Consider the following 19,808-nt stretch of genomic DNA (forward strand, 5'->3'; position numbering starts at 1 on the left):
CCTGCATATATAGTTCGTGCTCAAACACTAGCCCCTATCACTTGGCTAGTGGTAGACTAAGACTATTAATGTTCATGAACCTCCCATGATCCAAACCTGTATGACCCAAAACTAAGTGCAGGGCATGGCTCTAGCCACCAATAAATTATCTATCTCATTATAGAGAAATAAGACATGCAAACACAAAACTTTAAATAAAACATGACTAAGTAGAGATGGGAAGTGTAAATAGTATATTTATATAATTTTGAATGCTTTAAGAATTTATAGGATGAATCCATCATTGTGGTCTACTGTGAGAATAGAAGATATTCTTGAAGAAAAGAAATTCAATCCAGCCTTGTTAATGGAGAGTCTTTGAGTGTACATATGGGTTGATAACTTCAATATAACAAATGAGTTAATGTCCCATTTCAGAAACAGTTTAACCAAAGCAGTGGACTTATAATGGTCAAGAGGCAACTAAGATTGAAAAGTTAGCTTTGGAGCAGATTTTTAGGGCTTTACATGCCAAAATGTAAAGGAGTTTGAATTTTACCCATAAGGTAATAGGAGATTTTTTAAAGAAAGGAAAATATGATGATAACGGTGTTTTACAAAGATCAAGCTGGAGTCATTGTACAGAATAGATTAGATGGAAAAGACTGCAGAATCAGGGGCCAAGAATACCAATGATCAAGATCAAGGTAGTGAAGCTTTGAATTAAAATTAAGATTATGTCTGTGGAAAAAAACAGGAAGAGATACTAGAAAGATACAAGAGATACTAGAAAGAATATTACAAAATTCCTTACTTTGCTCCTGAAGCACTCTCATATTCAAATAAGAAGTAAAGAAACTGTTTCTTAGAACCAATCCAAGATAGTAGATCAAAATTTTCATAGGAAAATGAAACCTAGTATTCAATAGGAGAAACTTATGGGCCATGAAATCCAGGCTGACCCAAAGAGTGAAATGTAGCCATAACTCTAGTAGTAGTAGAAAAGACAGACTAACACATTCAAATGTTGATCAGGGTCTTGAATAGCTTTTTGGAGAAAGGAAAGTATTGACAGTATACCCCAACTCTATTCTTCCATTGACTAATGAAAGTCAAATGAATGCAGTAGGGGAAAAATGCAGGTTTCTCTTTGACAAAGAGATAGAGTGAGGAGTTAAAACAGCTGTACAAAAATATGTTTGCTTATAATTACCTGGTATTTCAAAGGACAAGTTACAAAGACATCAGAAAGAAAGACAGACTAAAGGAGAATTAGGGGTAGGACTGGGTTAGATAGTAAAGTTTATTCAGATTTAATGATGATGGTTTTGACCAATAAGATAATTGGAATAGCTGTACACAAATAACTTTAATACAAGGTAGAACATAATTAGTATCATAAGAAATAAAATACTATGGTAATCCAGAAGTACGGGACAAAATTTCTTGCAGGAGGAATTACAGAAGTTTTCTACACTAAAATAAAATTTTCTGCACTCCCCCTCTCCCTTCCCTCTCTCCCATTCCCTCTTCCACTTCTCCTTCTTCTCCTTCTTCTCCTTCTTCTCTTTCTCCTTCTCCTTCTCCTTCTTCTTCTTCTTCTTTTTCTTCTTCTTCTTCTTTTGATGAGATAGAATTTGAAGTGAACTTTATTGATAAACTAAGATTTAGATAAGGACCAACAACATATGTGAAGGTTCAACATCAGTTAAGGATGAATTATGTTTTGAAAATACAAAGCATTTCTGTTATATAAAATATTGGATGCATGAAGGGGAAGAGTGAGAGTAAATTTGAAAAGATAACTTAAGACTAGAACATTGAAGTCTGTGAGTGGAAAACTACAAAATATTGACAATAAATAAAGAGAAAGGATCCAAAGCATGCTTTTCAGGAGTTGCAATCAACTCTAATGCAATAATCTCTCATCTTTTTAGTTCAGTCTTTCTCGTTTACAGAAGATCTTATATTCTGTCTTGGTGTCATCTGTATTCACATCAATGATCCTTTCAGCGTCCTGACCTCTCAGTGTCTTAATCTCCTTGCTTCCCATGAACTTGTACTCCTTCCCACCTTAGCCACCCATTACGAAGGTAATAGCCAGAATTTTTCCATTACCAATCATTCTGCATTCATCAAAATTTCAATTTTAAGTAAACAGCTCTTTGCTCATAGCCTCCTTTCTGTCCAAATAATTCTGTTTATCACTTTCCATGCAAACAATTTTTCAACCCCTCAGGCTCCCCAGTCCTTTGATTAATCCACTATTTCACTGTCTGCCACAGCTTCGTGGCCTCAGGTGCCTTCCCTCTCTAGCTTAGATTACAGAGTCACCCATTATAAACATTTTCCCTGTACGCTCTTAAATCTGTTTCTCCCCAATCTATCTATCATATTTTACTCACTTGCTAGTAAGTAAGTAACACACGCTTCACAAAGTCAAAGAAAACTTGAGAAAAAAAAAACAACCATGAGTTTTAAATAATGGACTTATTATAAAGATATATATATATATATATATATATGTTATGTAGATATATTTACAGAGAAGTTTCTGCAATTTTATTTGTGAATACAAATTTATAAAAATAACCAAAATATTTTTTTTAAGGAAGGACAACTTTTCAACATACTTCTGATTCAAAGTGAATATTCAACCTTTAGTTATCAAAATTTTAAGTTTGCTCTTTCTATCCTATTATTTTAATGCTAGGGAGCTCATATGTTTTTTCATATATATATGGTTGTTTCTTTAGACTTTACTTTCATAAGTTATTTTTCCAAGTTATTGATGCACAGGGAATGAGCCCTCAGATGGTGATGGTGAGAGATGGGTATATTTCCTTAAGTCACTGTGGCATAACCTGCAGAAGAAAATATGCCTTAAAATTCAGTAATCAGAGGAAAGCGATTACAATAGGAGGCAACACCTTGATTGATATATTCTTGATGGTTGGGTAGGGGAAAAAAAATCTATTCCAGATTTTTTTCACTGATTCTGTTCTCTGATTTTCAGAATATACATAGTTGTGATGAAAAACATCTTCTAATAATAAACCTCTCTGATTCTTCTTAATGTCCCCAGGTAAATAATGCCATAATTGTGCATGTATTTGAAGACAGCGTAAGTTATTTATTTCCTTTTGCCAAGAGATCCTTCAATCTCTTTATTTACCTAACAATGACTCACCTTGAGAAAGTATGATTCAGGGTAATATAAAATTTTTGAAGTGAGAGAGCAATATGTTGTCTATCTATCTAGGCTTGTGAAATTGTTACTTAGGGGCTCATCAGGGAATTGAAAAGGCTTCTGGACACGTGTTTAAATGATTAAAATTTCCACAGATTATAATTTTTAACTTATTTGAGTACAGTAAGTAAAAAGGGATCTGTTAATGTGTAACATATATTCCCTGACACACCACTACTAGATTTCTAAATCCACAATACCAGGTAGGATTCTCATTATATGTGAGAAAATGGACCCACAGAGGCTCCGTCATTGCCTCCGTGTTTCAATAGAGTCAGGAATGGAGTTGGGATTTTCATCATTTATCTACAATCACAGGTTGATATTTAATATTTCCTGAAAAGATGAGTACAGTATTGTGACACAATATCTGTAGGCATAATGAGAACTATTTAGTCATTTCCTTTCTCCCCCTCTCATCACATATATTTCTGATGAAATAAAGGGAAATCCCCAAGACATTTCATTAAGTCATTTCAATGCATTTAAATGTTCAAACCATATAATGTGAAAACTATATTTTAGTTCATAAGGCCTTCTTTTTGATACTTATCCTAGGTACACCTTCATTACACTTATTGTGTTCAATTTACCAACATGTAATCACTGATAACAATGAATATGGAAAATAATAACTCCAGGTGCTATCTCTAAATAAAATCCAATGCCTATCAATTGTTGCAACTATTTTTCCAAACAAGTGCTTGTGCAAATTTATCAAGACTCTGCTGAGTCATTCTAATACACAAATGATGAAATACAACATTCCTTGATATTATTTATCATCTAGCTCCTACTTATGTTTGAAATTTCTCTCTCACTCTTACTCCTTCTCACATCTTACTCTTTTACTCCTTTGTACTCAATCCAATAAAATTAAATTTCTGATAAAATTCCAGACAGAATCTCACTTCCATGTCTTTGCTAATAGTCCCTTCCACTTGAAAGTCACTAAATCTCCACAGCCACATTTTCAACTCCAATCCCACTGTCACAATACACTTAAAGCAGTTCCCCATTTTTCTCAATAATCTCTCCTTCCTCTCAACTTCCATAATACTTTATCTTGTGCTTTTCTAATTTCATTCATCCTCTTTTACTAGGAGATAGGTAGATATATAGATATAGATATAGAATATTTGTATCCTCTATTAGAATTTACATTCATAATTAAATGGTACAATGTTTTAAAATAGGACACATTGTATATATTGATTTGTCTTGGCCCCTATCCCTCCACCACTCCATCTTGCCTTTGCCTAATCTAGAGTATGATAGACTCAGAATCAAGATAAATTATGAGATAGAACCTGACAAAGGGTCACCACTGGTTGTGCTGAGCTCAATGAGGTATCAGCCAGAACTCTTTTTGGCTGTAACTGAGAAACCCAACTTGAAATAACTTAAACAAAATAGGGAATTCATTTTATTTAACTGAGAGAAGGGAAAGAAGCTAAATCCCAAGTAGAACTGACATGCTACTAGTACTCTTTTTTTCATCTCTCCTCTATCTGCCTTGGCTTAATCCTATCTAAATTGGCTTAATTCTCTTCAATGACAGATTACCTCCTTCCACTTGTGGAGGTTCCAGTGGCTCTCAGACATGCAGGCTCTTTTTTGCCATGAAGGAGAAAGTGAGACTTGGGCTCCTGGTCCTTGGCTTAAAAATGCCAACCTCAGCCGCCCGTCCATGAATCAAATATTGTGTCCAGGATAAACAGGTAGTCTAACTGGTCAGATGCCCATAACAAGTTAATAACAACAGCAGAACTTATAGGAAGATAGTGGCTCTCATTTAACTTTCATGGTTAGAGAAGATGGAAGAAGCACTTCCCCAAAAAAACATTGAAAAAATAGTTGCTATTCTTGGAAGACAAGAAACAGTTGTTGAGTACAATTGGCATAGGCAATGAAGACAAAAATGTAAATACTCATTATTTGAACATAAGAAGATTACCAGCCAAACCTTTTTAGATAATTAGCTAAGTCAAATTTTTAAGACCTACTGAGCATGAATTCTTGACCCTAGACATGACATTACTGTGAGTGTCAGATGGAAATGCCATTTGAAATATTTATTTAACAAGTGCTATCTCCTGGACACTGACCAGTCAGAACTGATGTCTAGACAATCAGGGAGAAAAACAGCTCTAGTGTGAGTGCCAGTACAAGTTAAATATAATTTGTATTACTGTTAGGGCAAGCCATTAATGAATACAATATGATTGTAGACCCTCCGTATGCCATTTTTTTAGCCATTTTAGTCTGCTACACTCTAATCCCCGCATGACAAGTAACATGATAAAAATCAGAATCAAGGTAGGTCCAACTTTGAATTTCTTTAATGTACATAAAATCATCAAGAGAAATATCTTTGTGTATACACAAAGATTATGTATCACTAGGCATGGAATTGAAACCGATAGCCTGAAATTTTAGTAAATTTTCCAGATTATTCTGAAGTCATTGGCTCTTTATTCTGCCAATGCACTTGGAGAAACACTGCTCTAAATTGCATTCTACTTAGGGAAAAGCACCCTAGCTCTTTGTAAGTAATTGGAATAAATAAGAAAAGCAACAACCATGAAGACATGGGAGAGTAATGTGCTCTCAGATGGAAGGCTTCTCTTTATTAGGAATTAGAGTAATTTGAGGTCATCTTCTACTGACATGTAATTCCAAAGTAGGGCAGCCAATTAAGCCAGAAGAAACAGGTGTGGGGAAGGAGATGAAGACACAGTATAGTGTCTGTTGAGCATATTTAGCTTAATACTGGAGTGATCAAAAAATAAAAGAGCTACCTTGATTGAAGAGATAAGCCTAATATTTTGATCTTTACCTATGTGTCTTATAAGACTATTTCCCTTTCCTTTCACCATCAAATAATACCAGAGAAAAAGAAATTATGAGCTAAGCTGTATATGACTTGAGATATTAAAAATTACAGCTGAAATAAACCAAATATCCATGGCAGGCAGTTAATGATTGAAATAGTACATGTGATATGCCTGTACTCTTACACTCTGTGATTGAAATTCCTCAACAGAGTGATGTCAAGAAAATAACTGGAAACTTAAGGTGAGAAAACACCTATTTTGCCCTATTTCCACTAACAGCTTTCAATAGGACTTTGAACCAGTTACTTGACCTCTTTGACTCAGCCCTTTCATCTTTGAAAGAAAGAGGTAAATTATTTAAACTAAAGTAAACATTATTTTTTTCTACATACCACATTTTATTAAATTTTCTTTTATCTTATCACAGATCCAAATGATAGGTTTTATTTATTTATTCATTTTTGCTAATAAACAGAAATTTATTTTTCATAGTTGTGGGAGATGGAGTCCAGGATCAAGGTATCAGCATGTCTGGGGAAGGCCCTCTTCTGCATTGCAGACATGGCACAAGGGGCAAACGGACTCTGTTGGGCCTCTTTTTTTTTTTACTTATCTATTTTATACATATTAAGTATAAATGTCGATGCCAATTTCCCAATTCATCCCACCACAACCACCCCCACCTCCACTTTCCCCGCTTGGTGTCCATACATTTGTTCTCTACATCTGTGTCTATATTTAGGCCTTGCAAATGTGTTCATCTGTACCATCTTTCTAGATTCCAATGTATGCATTAATATACGATATTTCTTTTTCTTTCTGACTTACTTCACTCTGTATGACAGTCTCTAGGTCCATCCATATCTCTACAAATGACCCAATTTCATTCCTTTTTATGGCTGAGTAATATGCCATTGTATATATGTACCACAACTTCTTTATTAATTCATCTGTTGATGGGCATCTAGGTTACTTCCATGACCTGGCTATTGTAAATAGTGCTGCAGTGACTATTGGGATGCATATGGTTTTCTCTGGGGATATGCCCAGTAGTGGGATTGCTGGGTCATATGGTAATTCTACTTTTAGTTTTTTTAAGGAACCTCCATACTGCTCTCCATAGTAGCTGTATCAATTTACATTCCCACCAACAGTGCAAGAGGGTTTCCTTTTCTCCACACCCTCTCCAGCATTTGTTATTTGTAGATTTTCTGATAATGCCCATTCTAACAGGTGTGAGGTGATACCTCAGTGTAGTTTTGATTTGCATTACTATAATAATAAGTGATTTTGAGCAGCTTTTTCTGTGCCTCTTGGCCATCTATATATCTTCTTTGGAGAAATGTCTATTTAGGTCTTCTGCCAGTTTTTGGATTGGGTTGTTTATTTCTTTAATATTGAGCTGCTTGAGCTGTTTATATATTTTGGAGATTAATCCTTTGTCCGTTGCTTCATTTGCAAATATTTTCTCCCATTCTGAGGGATGTCATTTCATATTGTTTATAGTTTCCTTTGCTGTGCAAAACCTTTGAAGTTTCATTAGGTCCCATTTGTTTATTTTTGTTTTTATTTCCATTACTCTAGGAGGTGGGTCAAAACAGATCTTCCTGTGCTCTATGTCAAAGAGTGTTCTTCCTATGTTTTCCTCAAAGAGTTTTAGAGTGTCTGGACCTCAGTTTAGGTCTTTAATCAATTTGAGTTTATTTTTATGCATGATGTTAGGGAGTATTCTAATTTCATTCTTTTACATGTAGCTGTCCAGTTTTCCCAGCACCACTTACTGAAGAGACTGTCTTTTCTCCATTGTATATTCTTGCCTTCTCTGTCATAGATTAGGTGACCATAGGTGCATGGGTTTATCTCTGAGCTTTCTACCCTGTTCCACTGATCAATATTTCTGTTTTTGTGCCAGTACCATATTGTCTTGATTGCTGTAGCTTTGTAGTATAGTCTGAAGTCAGGGAATCTGATTCCTCCAGCTCCATTTTTCCCCCTCAAGATTGCTTTGGCTATTCAGGGTCTTTCATGTCTCCATACAAATTTTAAGAGTTTTTGTTCTTGTTCTGTAAAAAATGCCATTGGTAATTTGATAGGGATTGCATTAAATCTGTAGATTGCTTTGGGTAGTACAGTTATTTTCACAATATTGATTCTTCCAATCCAAGAACATGCTATATCTCTCCATCTGTTTATGTCTTCTTTGATTTCTTTCATCAATGTGTTATAGTTTTCTGAGTACAGGTCTTTTACCTCCATAGGTAGGTTTAATCCTTGGTATTTTATTCTTTTTTCTGCAGTGGTGAGTGGGATTGTTTCATTAATTTCTCTTTCTGATCATTTGTTGTTAGTGTATAGGAATGCAAGTGATTTCTGTGCATTAATTTTGTATCCTGCTAATTTACCAAATTCATTGATTAGCTCTAGTATTTTTCTGGTGGCATATTTAGGATTCTCTATGTAGAGTACCATGTCATCTGCAAACAGTAACAGTTTTACTTCTTTTCCAATTTGGATTCCTTTTATTTCTTTTTCTTCTCTGATTGCCATGGCTATGACTTCCAAGACTATGTCAAATTACAGTGGCAAGAGTGAACATCCTTGTCTTCTTCCTGATCTTAGAGGAAATGCTTTCAATTTTTCATCATTGAGAATGATGCTGAATGTGGGTTTGTCATATATGGCCTTTATTATTTTGAGGTAGGTTTCTCTATGCCTATTTTCTGGAGAGTTTTTATCATAAATGGGTGTTGAATTTTATCAAAGCTTTTCCTGCTTCTATTGAGATGATCATATGGTTTTCATTCTTCAATTTGTTAATATGGTGTATGACGTTGATTGATTTGCATATATTGAAGTATCCTTGCTTTTCTGAGATAAATCCCTCTTGATCATGGTGTATGATCCTTTTAATATGTTGTTGGATTCTGTTTGCTAGTATTTTGTTCAGAATGTTTGCATCTATGTTCATCAGTGATAGTGGTTGGCAATTTTCTTTTTTTGTAGTATCTTTGTCTGGTTTTGGTATCAGGATAATGGTGGCCTTGTAGAATGAGTTTGGGAGTGTTCCTTACTCTGCAATTTTTTGGAAGAATTTGAGAAGGATAGGTGTTAGCTCTTCTCTAAATGTTTGATAGAATTCACCTGTAAAGCCATCTGGTCCTAGACTTTTGTTTGTTGGAACATTTTTAATCACAGTTTCAATTTCATTAATTGTGATCGGTCTGTTCACATTTTCTATTTCTTCCTCTTTCAGTCTTGGAAGGTTATACCTATCTAAGAATTTGTCCATTTCTTCCATGTTGCCAATTTTATTGGCATAGAGTTGCTTGTATTAGTCTCTTATGATGCTTTGTAGTTCTGCAGTTTCCACTGCAACTTCTCCATTTTTGTTTCTAATTTTATTGATTTGAGTCCTATCTCTCTTTTTCTTGATGAGTCTGGCTAAAGGTTTATCAATTTTGTTTATCTTCTCAAAGAAGGAGATATTAGTTTTATTGATCTTTGCTACTGTTTTCTTTGTTTCTGTTTCATTTATTTCTGCTTTGATCTTTATGATTTCTTTCCTTCTGCTAAATCTGGGTTTGTTTTTTTTTTCTTCTTTCTCTAGTTCCTTTAGATGTAAGGTTAGATTGTTTATTTGAGATTTTTCTTGTTTCTTGAGGTAGGATTTTATTGCTATAAACTTCCCTTTTAGAACTGCTTTTGTTGCATTCCATATGTTTTGGATCTTCATGTTTTCATTGTTATTTGTCTCTAGGTATTTTTTTTTATTTCCTCTTTGATTTCTTCAGTTATCTTTTTGTTATTTAGTAATGTATAGTTTAGCCTCCATGTATTTGTGTTTTTTACTTTTTTTTCCTTGTAATTAATTTCTAACCCCATAGCATTGTTGTTGGAAAAGATGTTAGATATGATTTTAATTTTCTTAAATTTACTGAGGCTTGATTTGTGACCCAAGGTGTGATCTATCCTGGAGAATATTCCATGTGCACTTGAGAAGTCACTGTAATCTGCTGTTTTTGGATGGAATGTCCTACAAATAACAATTAAATCTATCTGGTTTATTGTGTCACTTAAAGCTTGTGTTACCTTATTAATATCCTGTCTGGATGATCTGCCCATTCATATAAGTGATGGGCTAAATTCCCCCACTATTATTGTGTTACTGTGTATTTCCTCTTTTATAGCTGTTAGCATTTGCCTTATGTATTGAGGTGCTCCTATGTTGGGTGCATATATGTTTATAATTGTTATATCTTCTTCTTGGCTTGATCCCTTGATCATTATGTAGTGTTCTTCTTTGTCTCTTGTAACATTCTTTATTTTAAAGTCTATTTTATCTGATATGAGTATTGCTACTCCGGCTTTCTTTTGATTTCCATTTACATGGAATATCTTTTTCCATCCCCTTACTTTCAGTCTGTATGTTTCCCTAGGTCTGAAGTGGGTCTCTTGTAGACAACATATACATGGGTCTTGTTTTTGTATCCATTCAGCAAGCCTGTGTCTTTTGGTTGGAGTATTTAATCCATTCATGTTTAAGGTAATTATTGATATGTATGTTCCTATGACCATTTTCTGAATTGTTTTAGGTTTGTTTTTGTAGGTCCTTTTCTTCCCTTGTGTTTCCCACTTAGAGAAGTTCCTTTAGCATTTGTTTTAGAGCTGGCTTGATGGTGCTGAATTCCCTAGCTTTTGCTTGTCTGTAAAGCTTTTGATTTCTCCATCAAATCTGAATGAGATCCTTGCTGGGTAGAGTAATCTTGGTTGTAGGTTATTCTCTTTCATCACTTTAAATATATTGTGCCACTCCCTTCTGGCTTGTAGAGTTTCTGCTGAGAAATCAGCTGTTAACCTTATGAGATTTCCCTTGTATATTATTTGTTGGTTTTCCCTTGATGATTTTAATAATTTTTCTTTGCCTTTAATTTTTGTCAATTTGATTACTATGTGTCTCAGCATGTTTCTTTTTGGGTTTATCCTGTCTTGGACTCTCTGAGTTTCCTGGACTTGGGTGGCTATTTCCCCTCACATGTTAGGGAAATTTTTATCTATAATCTCTTCAAATATTATCTCAGGTCCTTTCTCTTCTCTTCTCCTTCTGGGACCCCTATAATGTGAATGTTGGTGCATTTAATGTTGTCCCAGAGGTCTCTTAGGCTGTCTTCATTTCTTTTCCTTCTTTATTCTGTTCTACAGCATTGAATTCCACCATTCTGTCTTCCAGGTCACTTATCCATTTTTCTGCCTCAATTATTCTGCTAAAGATTCCTTCTAGTGTATTTTTCATTTCAGTTATTGTATTGTTCTTCTCTGTTTGTTTCTTCTTTAATTCTTCTAGGTGTTTGTTCTTTAATTCTTCTAGGTCTTTGTTAAATATTTATTGCATCTTCCCAATCTTTGCCTCCATTCTTTTTCTGAGGTCCTGGATCATATTGACTGTCATTATTCTGAACTATTTTTCTGGATGGTTGCCTCTCTCCACTTCATTTAGTTGTTTTTCTGTGGTTTTATCTTGTTCCTTCATCTGATACACAGTCCTCTTCCTTTTCATGTTGTCTATCTTTCTGTGAATGTGGTTTTTGTTCCACAGGCTGCAGGATTGTAGTTCTTCTGCTTGCTGCCTGCCCTCTCTAAGCTAAACTGAACTTTAGCTGTAACATAATTATCCCATGAAAGACAAAGCAAAACTTAATCCCTGAATGTAATCATGTGTTTAAAGAACAAGACATACCTAAGGAGCTTTCTAATCTGTCCTTATATCACCACTATGAGAGTAAAATTTAAAAGAACTAGTTATTACTTACAGTGTAGTTCAAATTAGGTAATATAATTTGAAGCCTTGTACTTAAACCTTTTAATTTTATTTTTAGTATCCAGTTCAGATATTAGCAAACCTCTTTGGCCCTGGAATGAGGCTTAACAGTGTCTTTGGATATAAAGGAATCATTTAAGTAGCACCAGAAGCCACTACATGGGCAAAAATTACTTCCCAAAACCCTACCAGGAATGCCTTTCCTTTGAATCATCCTTAAGAATTAAAGCTATAAAAGAATGTCTTCTTTGCAATTCACAAATGTTATCTGGAAGGGAATTTGAGAGAAGACATGGGTCTGACTCCTATTGGCCCCTAATATCAGTAATATCTTGGTATTCTTTTGAGGCAGATCCAGGTTTTGAAGGGCTTAAAATTTTGTACAATTATTGGACTTTCTTTAATATAAAGAATACAAAAGTATTAATATAAAAGTGGATTCTAAAGGGAATTTTTAGTTAGGTTAGGAAAAAAATAATCAAAAAAAAATGACTGGAGTTTGAAGATTCTGGTTCTTTTCTTCTGAGATATCTTTAAACAATTTACTAGAAATAATTATATAGAAATATTTTCTAAATTCAGCCTGACTTTCACTGCCTTTCTACAACATTCTACAGAACTCAACAACTGCCAGCACTCACAGGGACCTATGCAAGTAAGGCATTGAGTTTAATAAGCTTAAGCTTAATAAGCATCACAATAAATCATGTATTATTAAATCATCAGGTTAACAGGCAGACAGGAACACGAATACTACAGAATCAATGTTAAGAGTGGATGAGGCGATCAGAAGCTGACTTCAGGGACTGCTTCAGGTGGGCAGTCAAGGTAGCCACTGAACAGGATGCCTAGAAGTCCTTATATGAGGGCTTCCAAGTAAGACAGCATTAAAGATAAACTCGTCATCATTGGATACACTCAGCCAGGCAACACTAGCAGGACAAATACTGTCATTCAGGAGATATACAGGAAAAATATATATATAAAAAAGAGAAAGGAAGTTGGAAAATATATGGGTGGGGCAGAAGGATATAGGAAAAAAGAAGTAGAAGAGAAAAACAATATTGAGAAAGAGATAGAGAAGTGCTTAAACATCTGTTTTGAGTATTACTGTAGTACTAACCTCTCAATTCACTTGCTGTGTATCAGGAACTTGGTGCTCAGCGAACATTAGGCTTGGAAGGAATCAAGGGAGTTAGCCTGACAGAGCAGGGTATTACATTAATGGTAGTTTTCTTCTATTTCCTCAGTTTTCAGATTAGAAAATGAGACACAGAGGTCACTGACCTGTCAGAGGTGCTGTAGGCTAGTCATGAGCAGAGCCAGTGTACACAAGCCCAATCTCTGATGAAAACATCAGTAATATTTTCTTTATGATTGCTTTGCAAAAAAACTAGGGAAAGAAAACAACAACAACAAAGCAAAGATAATATTCTTGTCCTCAGTGAACTTAAACATTTTCCATCTAAAGTTGTCTACATTCTTTATTCCTTCAAAGACCATCTCAAATCAAAATTTAAAATAAAAATAATAATAATAAATGAACACATAAGGGTTTTCTTTGCCAAAGGTAACCATTTCTCCCTTTGCATGCCCAGTGCATCTTGCCTTCATATCTTATGACATTTACTTCTTCCTCTGTCTGGGTTTCTTCCTCCTCTCTCCCTCCTGATACCATACACACACACCAAGGAATTACACATAGAGCTATACACATACGCAGATCTCTATGTGCACATATACCCCTATACAGAGACATCCCCCAAAACACACACACAAGGTCCTCAGAGAAGCATCTGTGCTCAATCACAATTGTGTCCTCTGTGGTACTTTACACATAGGGATCTGCTAAAAATTATTTTCTGGGGGAAATTAGCTCCAGGGCTGCCTGAGGACACAAGCACTGGAATTCACCAGGCATCACTAGTGTATGATTTTTTTAAGTTGAAGTATAGTTGATTTACAATGTTCTGCTAATTTCTGCCATACAGCCAAATGACTCAGTTATAGTGTATTGTTTTTCTGATAGGTGAAAGCCCTCTGCAATCTCATGGCTTTAACTGCCACCTGTGAGTGATGATATTAAGCATATATCACCTGTTCAGAACTCATCTCCAGGTTCATCCTCTCACTGCATTCTAAATATCTTATAGGTATCAAAGACAATACTCCCAAAATAGAAATTATCAAGTTTCCCACCATAGCTGCACACTTTTCTTTCACTTACATCACCCACCCCTCTCCCAAGCTGGAAATCTTACTGTTGTTATTGATGAGGCCCACAACCTTATCTCCAGTACCCCTATTATGTGCAAAGTTCAAGTCTTTCTTGTTTTTTTTCTCATTCTAATGTCTCTTCTCTTTTTTTGATGTATAATTCAAGTCTAAGTTTTCATTATTTCTAACTTGCATTATTGAAATAATATAATTGATTTACTGGTCTCTGCTCCAATTCCAGTATATACATCTCAACAAAATGTCAGTTTCCTATTCGAAATTCCAAATGCTCCAAATTACTTACAGATTAAAATTTGAATGTCTTGCTCTGATAATCAATGTCCTTTTTTTTTTTTTTTGCTGTACGCAGGCCTCTCACTGTTGTGGCCTCTCCCGTTGCGGAGCACAGGCTCCGGATGCGCAGGCTCAGCGGCCATGGCCCAAGAGCCTAGCCGCTCCATGGCATGTGGGATCTTCCCAGACCGGGGCACGAACCCGTGTCCCCTGAATTGGCAAGCGGACTCTCAACCACTGCGCCACCAGGGAAGCCCAAGGTCCTCTATTTTTTGGAGTCCATTTATATTTCCAAATTTTCCTAGTATGATTTCCCTTCACATACCAAGAAGCCAGAAAAACTAATATTCCTATTTCTGGTGGTTTCCTATCTCTTTGTCTTTGTTCCTGCAGTTCCATTTACTTTCTCCTTTCTCTCACCTATACAAATTCTAACTATTCTTATAATTCCCTCAAATGCACATAATACTTTAGGGATACTCATTCAGGGCAGAGCACTCATCCCTTCCTATCTTACATTACAGTGATTTTGATATATAGCTCTTCTCCCATCCTTGAGTATATGCTGTTTCTTTAAGAATACACTTGTTGAGTGTTTGAGGGCACAATCCATGGCTGATTTATCTTTATAACTCCCACAATGCCTAGCAAACTGCATGCATATTATAGATATTCAATAAATATATGTTGACTTAACAAATAAACATTGATTTATCTGAAAATGATGAAGAAAGTTCTGAGACATTTACTTATTAAAAAAAAAAATCAACACCATTATTTACCATAGGATTTGTTCATAGTTATTTATTTCCTCTGAAATATAATCAGTAGCTAAACTACCAATGTTGATTAGTAGTTTCAATAATTATTACTTTAAATGGTATTGAATATACATGCAATCCAATCCTTAAGGGAAGATTAAGATTTCATCATAATGATTCAGTCTATGAGTACTTCTTATTTCAGTACATCGAAAGTTTAGCAGTCTTCATACAGATATGGACAACACAGTGCTTTCCAATCTACAGGACTGGAGAGAAATTGTGACATTCATTTAATGTTTAAAGACTATTCTTTATTTCCCAGGTGTGATGGGAGAATATGAGCCGAAAATTGAGGTCCATTTCCCTTTCACAGTTACAGCTGCTAAGGGAACAACTGTTAAGATGGAATGCTTTGCACTTGGCAAGTAAGTACATATCCTTCTAAAATTAGACACAATTGTTTATTAAGATGTGACATATCTTATTTTTGGATCACTTATTTTGCTAGGTTTTATTTTCCTTGAATGAAACCTTGAAGCTCCTTGGTGGTTATTCATTTTTTAAAAGAAGGGCAAATGGGAATTGATGAAGTAACAAATTATCATCTTTCTGGTTATTTCTATGAACAATAATGTGTATAGTTTTGCTATTTTAACATAAAGGAAAAGTCTTTAAATAAAAGAAGAGCTTTACATCTCTTTGCTTACTTGTCTTAAAATTTCAGTATCATTCTTAAATTTCCTTCAGCAATGATGAAATAAAATGAAATGAAATAAAAAGGGGATAAGGTGCTATCCCTGACAAGATATAATAAGACAAGAGTATAAAAATCTTAAATAATTACACTGATGCAATTGATTACTTCAGTCTCTCCTGAAATAATGATAACATGATAGCACCAGCTGTCAATATGTATAACATGCAATCATTCCCTAAATCAGAAAGATGATTTACATCAAACTCTAATGCCTGCTGTGATTAATGATTCTACTTCTGAGGTTTTAAATCTCACAATATATAATCACTTGTCAATGATGTTTACAGTATAAATATTGGGCATAGGAACAGGAGTGAGATTTTGATTATATTTGATTAGAGTATTATGATTTATTTTAAATAGAGTGTTGTAGTTTTGGGGTTTTTTTAGGGTGATAAGACCTCAGAGTCCTTTCTAGACTCTGTAATTATAATTTGCATAAATGCATCTCTATCAGAGTTACTAATCATTCAACCTCAGTCATGGTGAGCTAACTCCCACAGCATAACTATAAAGTACTTGGAGATAAAACATGCTCTATAAATGTGTTTGAAGTAGGTGTAGTCTATGGGTGAGAAAAATATTAATAAATATGAAAAATTCAGCTAGTAAGAGGAGGTTTAGGGCATGACAATAGTAATCATCATGTTTTCTAATATTAGGACTGATTGAAATAATATATGTGCAATTCTGTTTAAATCTGAGTAGGAGCAAGATCATAATAAACTAAAAACAAAATAAATTGTTGTCTGGTCTATTAAAAGTGTTGAGTGGTCCAACAAAAGATGCCTACAAGTAGAAACATATTTCAATAATTTAAAATTCATCCAGGAGTTATTTGGCAGATATCTGAGGAAGATTTCCAGACTCATATATATTAGATAAATGCACGAGATTAAATAATATCTTAAAAGAAATGTTTTTCACCATTTGCCCATGTTGTGGTACCAAGTATGCCTGAAAAGTCCCAAGTGAACTGATCAATTCTGAAAAATGCAAAAATAATTATTTGGCTTGATGTCAAAGGTTTTAGTATATCCTACAGTTAAATAATTCTTAAATGCCGGAATTTGCACTAAAGTCGCAAAGAAAAGGAGGGCATACTATAAAACAAATTAGAGAACTAGATTCATGGAGAAAAAACAATATGCAAAATTTCCCCAGGCGGGCTTATTTAATAAGTTTGATGTGTTTGCTTTTGTAAGTCTTGAAATATGCTTACTAAATTGATCCTTAAAGTCCCTTTCATTCTAGGTAGGATCCAACTGTCAAATTAAGTTCTTTTAATACTTTATTTTTTTCAACTTCTCCACTCCTTCTTTGCTACTCCCTCTCCCCTCATGAAAATAAATAAATAAATAGGAAGATGAACAAAACACACAGCCTCTCAAGAAGGTCTCTGCTGCCCATTTGATATTCTTTATGTGAAGTGTCACAATTATGAAAAAAAAATCATGTTACGAAGAGATTTATCTGTACCTAAAGGCTAACTTACCACTCTGATGAAAGTAAATAAGATCAAAGAAATAACATCTTTATATGTGTTAATTTCTTTACAGCACTTTATCATGTGGAGTAGATCATCATTGCATCCCAACATGATCACAATTTCAAATAAATACCTGAGCATCTGCTTCATTCCCACAGCTCACCTGAGCTGCTTTCCACTTTAACAAGTACATGGTTCTCTGGCAGACATTTGTCTGTCCATAATCTTCAGTATCTGTCACTAGATATTGATCCACACCTTGCCACTCAAGCTGATTTGTCCCCTCAGTCTGTCCACATGGAATGGTTTAACCGAATGTTCCTCATAGAATATCATAACCAAATTCTGGCACAGAGCACGTCAAGCTCTTTTCTATCTTATGGGCCTTGCACTTGCTGTTTCCTCCATCAGGACCATCTTTCCCATTCTTTCTATGCTGGCTCCCACTTATTCTCTGGCCTCAACTTAAATATCACCCTCTAAGAGTTCATCTGTAATACTTTGTTTAATTCACACCCATTACACTGTATCTCAATACTTGTATTTGTTTCTTCATAGCCCTTAAGACAGTTCTAAAATATTTACATATGTGTTTCTCTACATAAAATTAAAAATATATATATTTTATATATTCACTGTATCAGTCAGGAATCCAGTTGGAAAGACTCCGATGGCTCAAAAGAGTTTAGTAAAGGCATAAATTGAAATTCATATCCTGACTTTTTCCCCATGCCTTCTGATCGCCTCTGGTGGTTCTCATGGCTAAAGGCAACCAGAAGCCAGTTTGCAAGCCCAGAGAATGCAGTTGGCAGTACAGAAAAGAAGACAGAGAGTCTGGGGGAAGAGGAGCGTGACAGGCAAGGGAGGCAAACAGAATAACGAGCAAGTCACCATTGTTAAGTTTTAAGCTCCATGAGGGCAGGAGTCATGACTGCATTCTTTACTTGTATGTTCCTATTGCCTACCACAGTGCTTGGCACAGAGCACTCAGGAAATATTTGTTGAAGGAATAAATGAACTCAGAGAATACTGTGTCTACTTAATCCAATCAACACTTTATTAACAGATAATAAATAATAGCCTTTATTTTCACATGTCAAAATATACTTCCATTGCTCACAAAATGTTTGTTTGTTTTTTTTACTCCTTTTGAAAAGTACATTTACCTCTGTATATAATCTGTCCCTAAAGGCATTCAGTTCTTGTAACTTAAAGGATGTAAATTAATGCAGTCATAGTTGCACAGATAATTTAAAAATATATGAATGGATATTTTTTTCTGTATTCTTAAAGGAAAATAACAGAAGGCAAGTGATTTTAGGTTATTAAATTTTACTATGTCTTAATATCACACAAGTTCAGCAACCTGCCAAATTTGAAGTTAAATAAAAAGTCAACAGGAAAGTTGTAAGCTGAAAGTTTTCTTCTAAATAAATCTCTCTAAATTAAATCTGAATTTAGAAAAAATCAAATGGTTTCTCTTTAAGCTACTGCAGAAGAATACAACAGGAGTGTGCTGGTTACACCCTGAGAAATCTCTCAGGAAATAGAATTACACAACACTGAGTACAGAAAGAATGCATAAAGTGACTGTCACATGCTATGTTTAGTATCGGTCAATTCTGCAAAGGTATAGGTTGGCCAAAAAATGTCTTCGGTTTTTAAGTAAAAATAAAAGACACATTTTTCATTTTTACCAAGAACTTTGTTGAACACAATATTCACCCTTTTGTTCCACTACCTTCTGCCATTTTTCAGGCAATTTCATAATACCACCTTCCCAAAACTTTTTACCTTTTTGAGCAAAGAACTCTTCCAGGTGCCTTTTACAGTCTTCCAGGGAATTGAAATTTCCCTGGAAGAGAATTTTTTAAAGACCGAAATAAATGGAAATCCGAAGCTGCAATGTCTGGTGAATACGGTGGATGAATCAGAACTTCCTAGCCAAGCTGTAACAGTTTTTGCCTGGTCATCAAATAAACATGGTCTCGCGTTATCCTGATGGAAGATTATGGGTTTTCTGTTGACTAATTCCGGACACTTTTCATCAAGGGCTGCTTTCAGTTGGTCTAATTGGGAGCAGTATTTGTTGGAATTAAATTAATTATTTGGTTTTCCAGACAGAGCTCATAACAGAGGATTTCCTTCCAATTCCACCATATACACAACATCACCTTCTTTGGAATGAAGACCAGCTTTTGGTGTGGTTGGTGGTGGTGCATTTCACTCGCACCGCGATCTCTTCCATTCTGCATTATTGTACAGTATCCACTTTTCATCGCCCGTCACAATTTGTTTTAAAAACGAAGCATTTTCATTACATTTAAGTAGAAAATCACATGTGGAGATACCATCAAGAAAGTTTTTTTTGCTTGACTTATATGGAACACAAGCATCAAAGCAATT

At 34.9% G+C, this 19,808-nt stretch overlaps 1 protein-coding gene across 1 annotated transcript in view; it reads left to right on the forward strand.

Annotated features, from left to right (window-relative positions):
- CNTN5 (contactin 5) overlaps nucleotides 1-19,808 on the forward strand; it is a 514,136-nt gene that overhangs the window by 151,137 nt on the left and 343,191 nt on the right. Inside the window, exon 6 of the mRNA XM_027087760.1 lies at nucleotides 15,479-15,581. Coding sequence (XP_026943561.1) covers nucleotides 15,479-15,581 — 103 coding nt within the window. The remainder of the gene's footprint in view (nucleotides 1-15,478; nucleotides 15,582-19,808) is intronic.

Source organism: Aethalodelphis obliquidens, unplaced genomic scaffold, assembly GCF_003676395.1.
Source record: "Aethalodelphis obliquidens isolate GAN/ISIS:26980383/991018 unplaced genomic scaffold, ASM367639v1 scaffold60, whole genome shotgun sequence".
Lineage (NCBI taxonomy): Eukaryota > Metazoa > Chordata > Mammalia > Artiodactyla > Delphinidae > Aethalodelphis > Aethalodelphis obliquidens.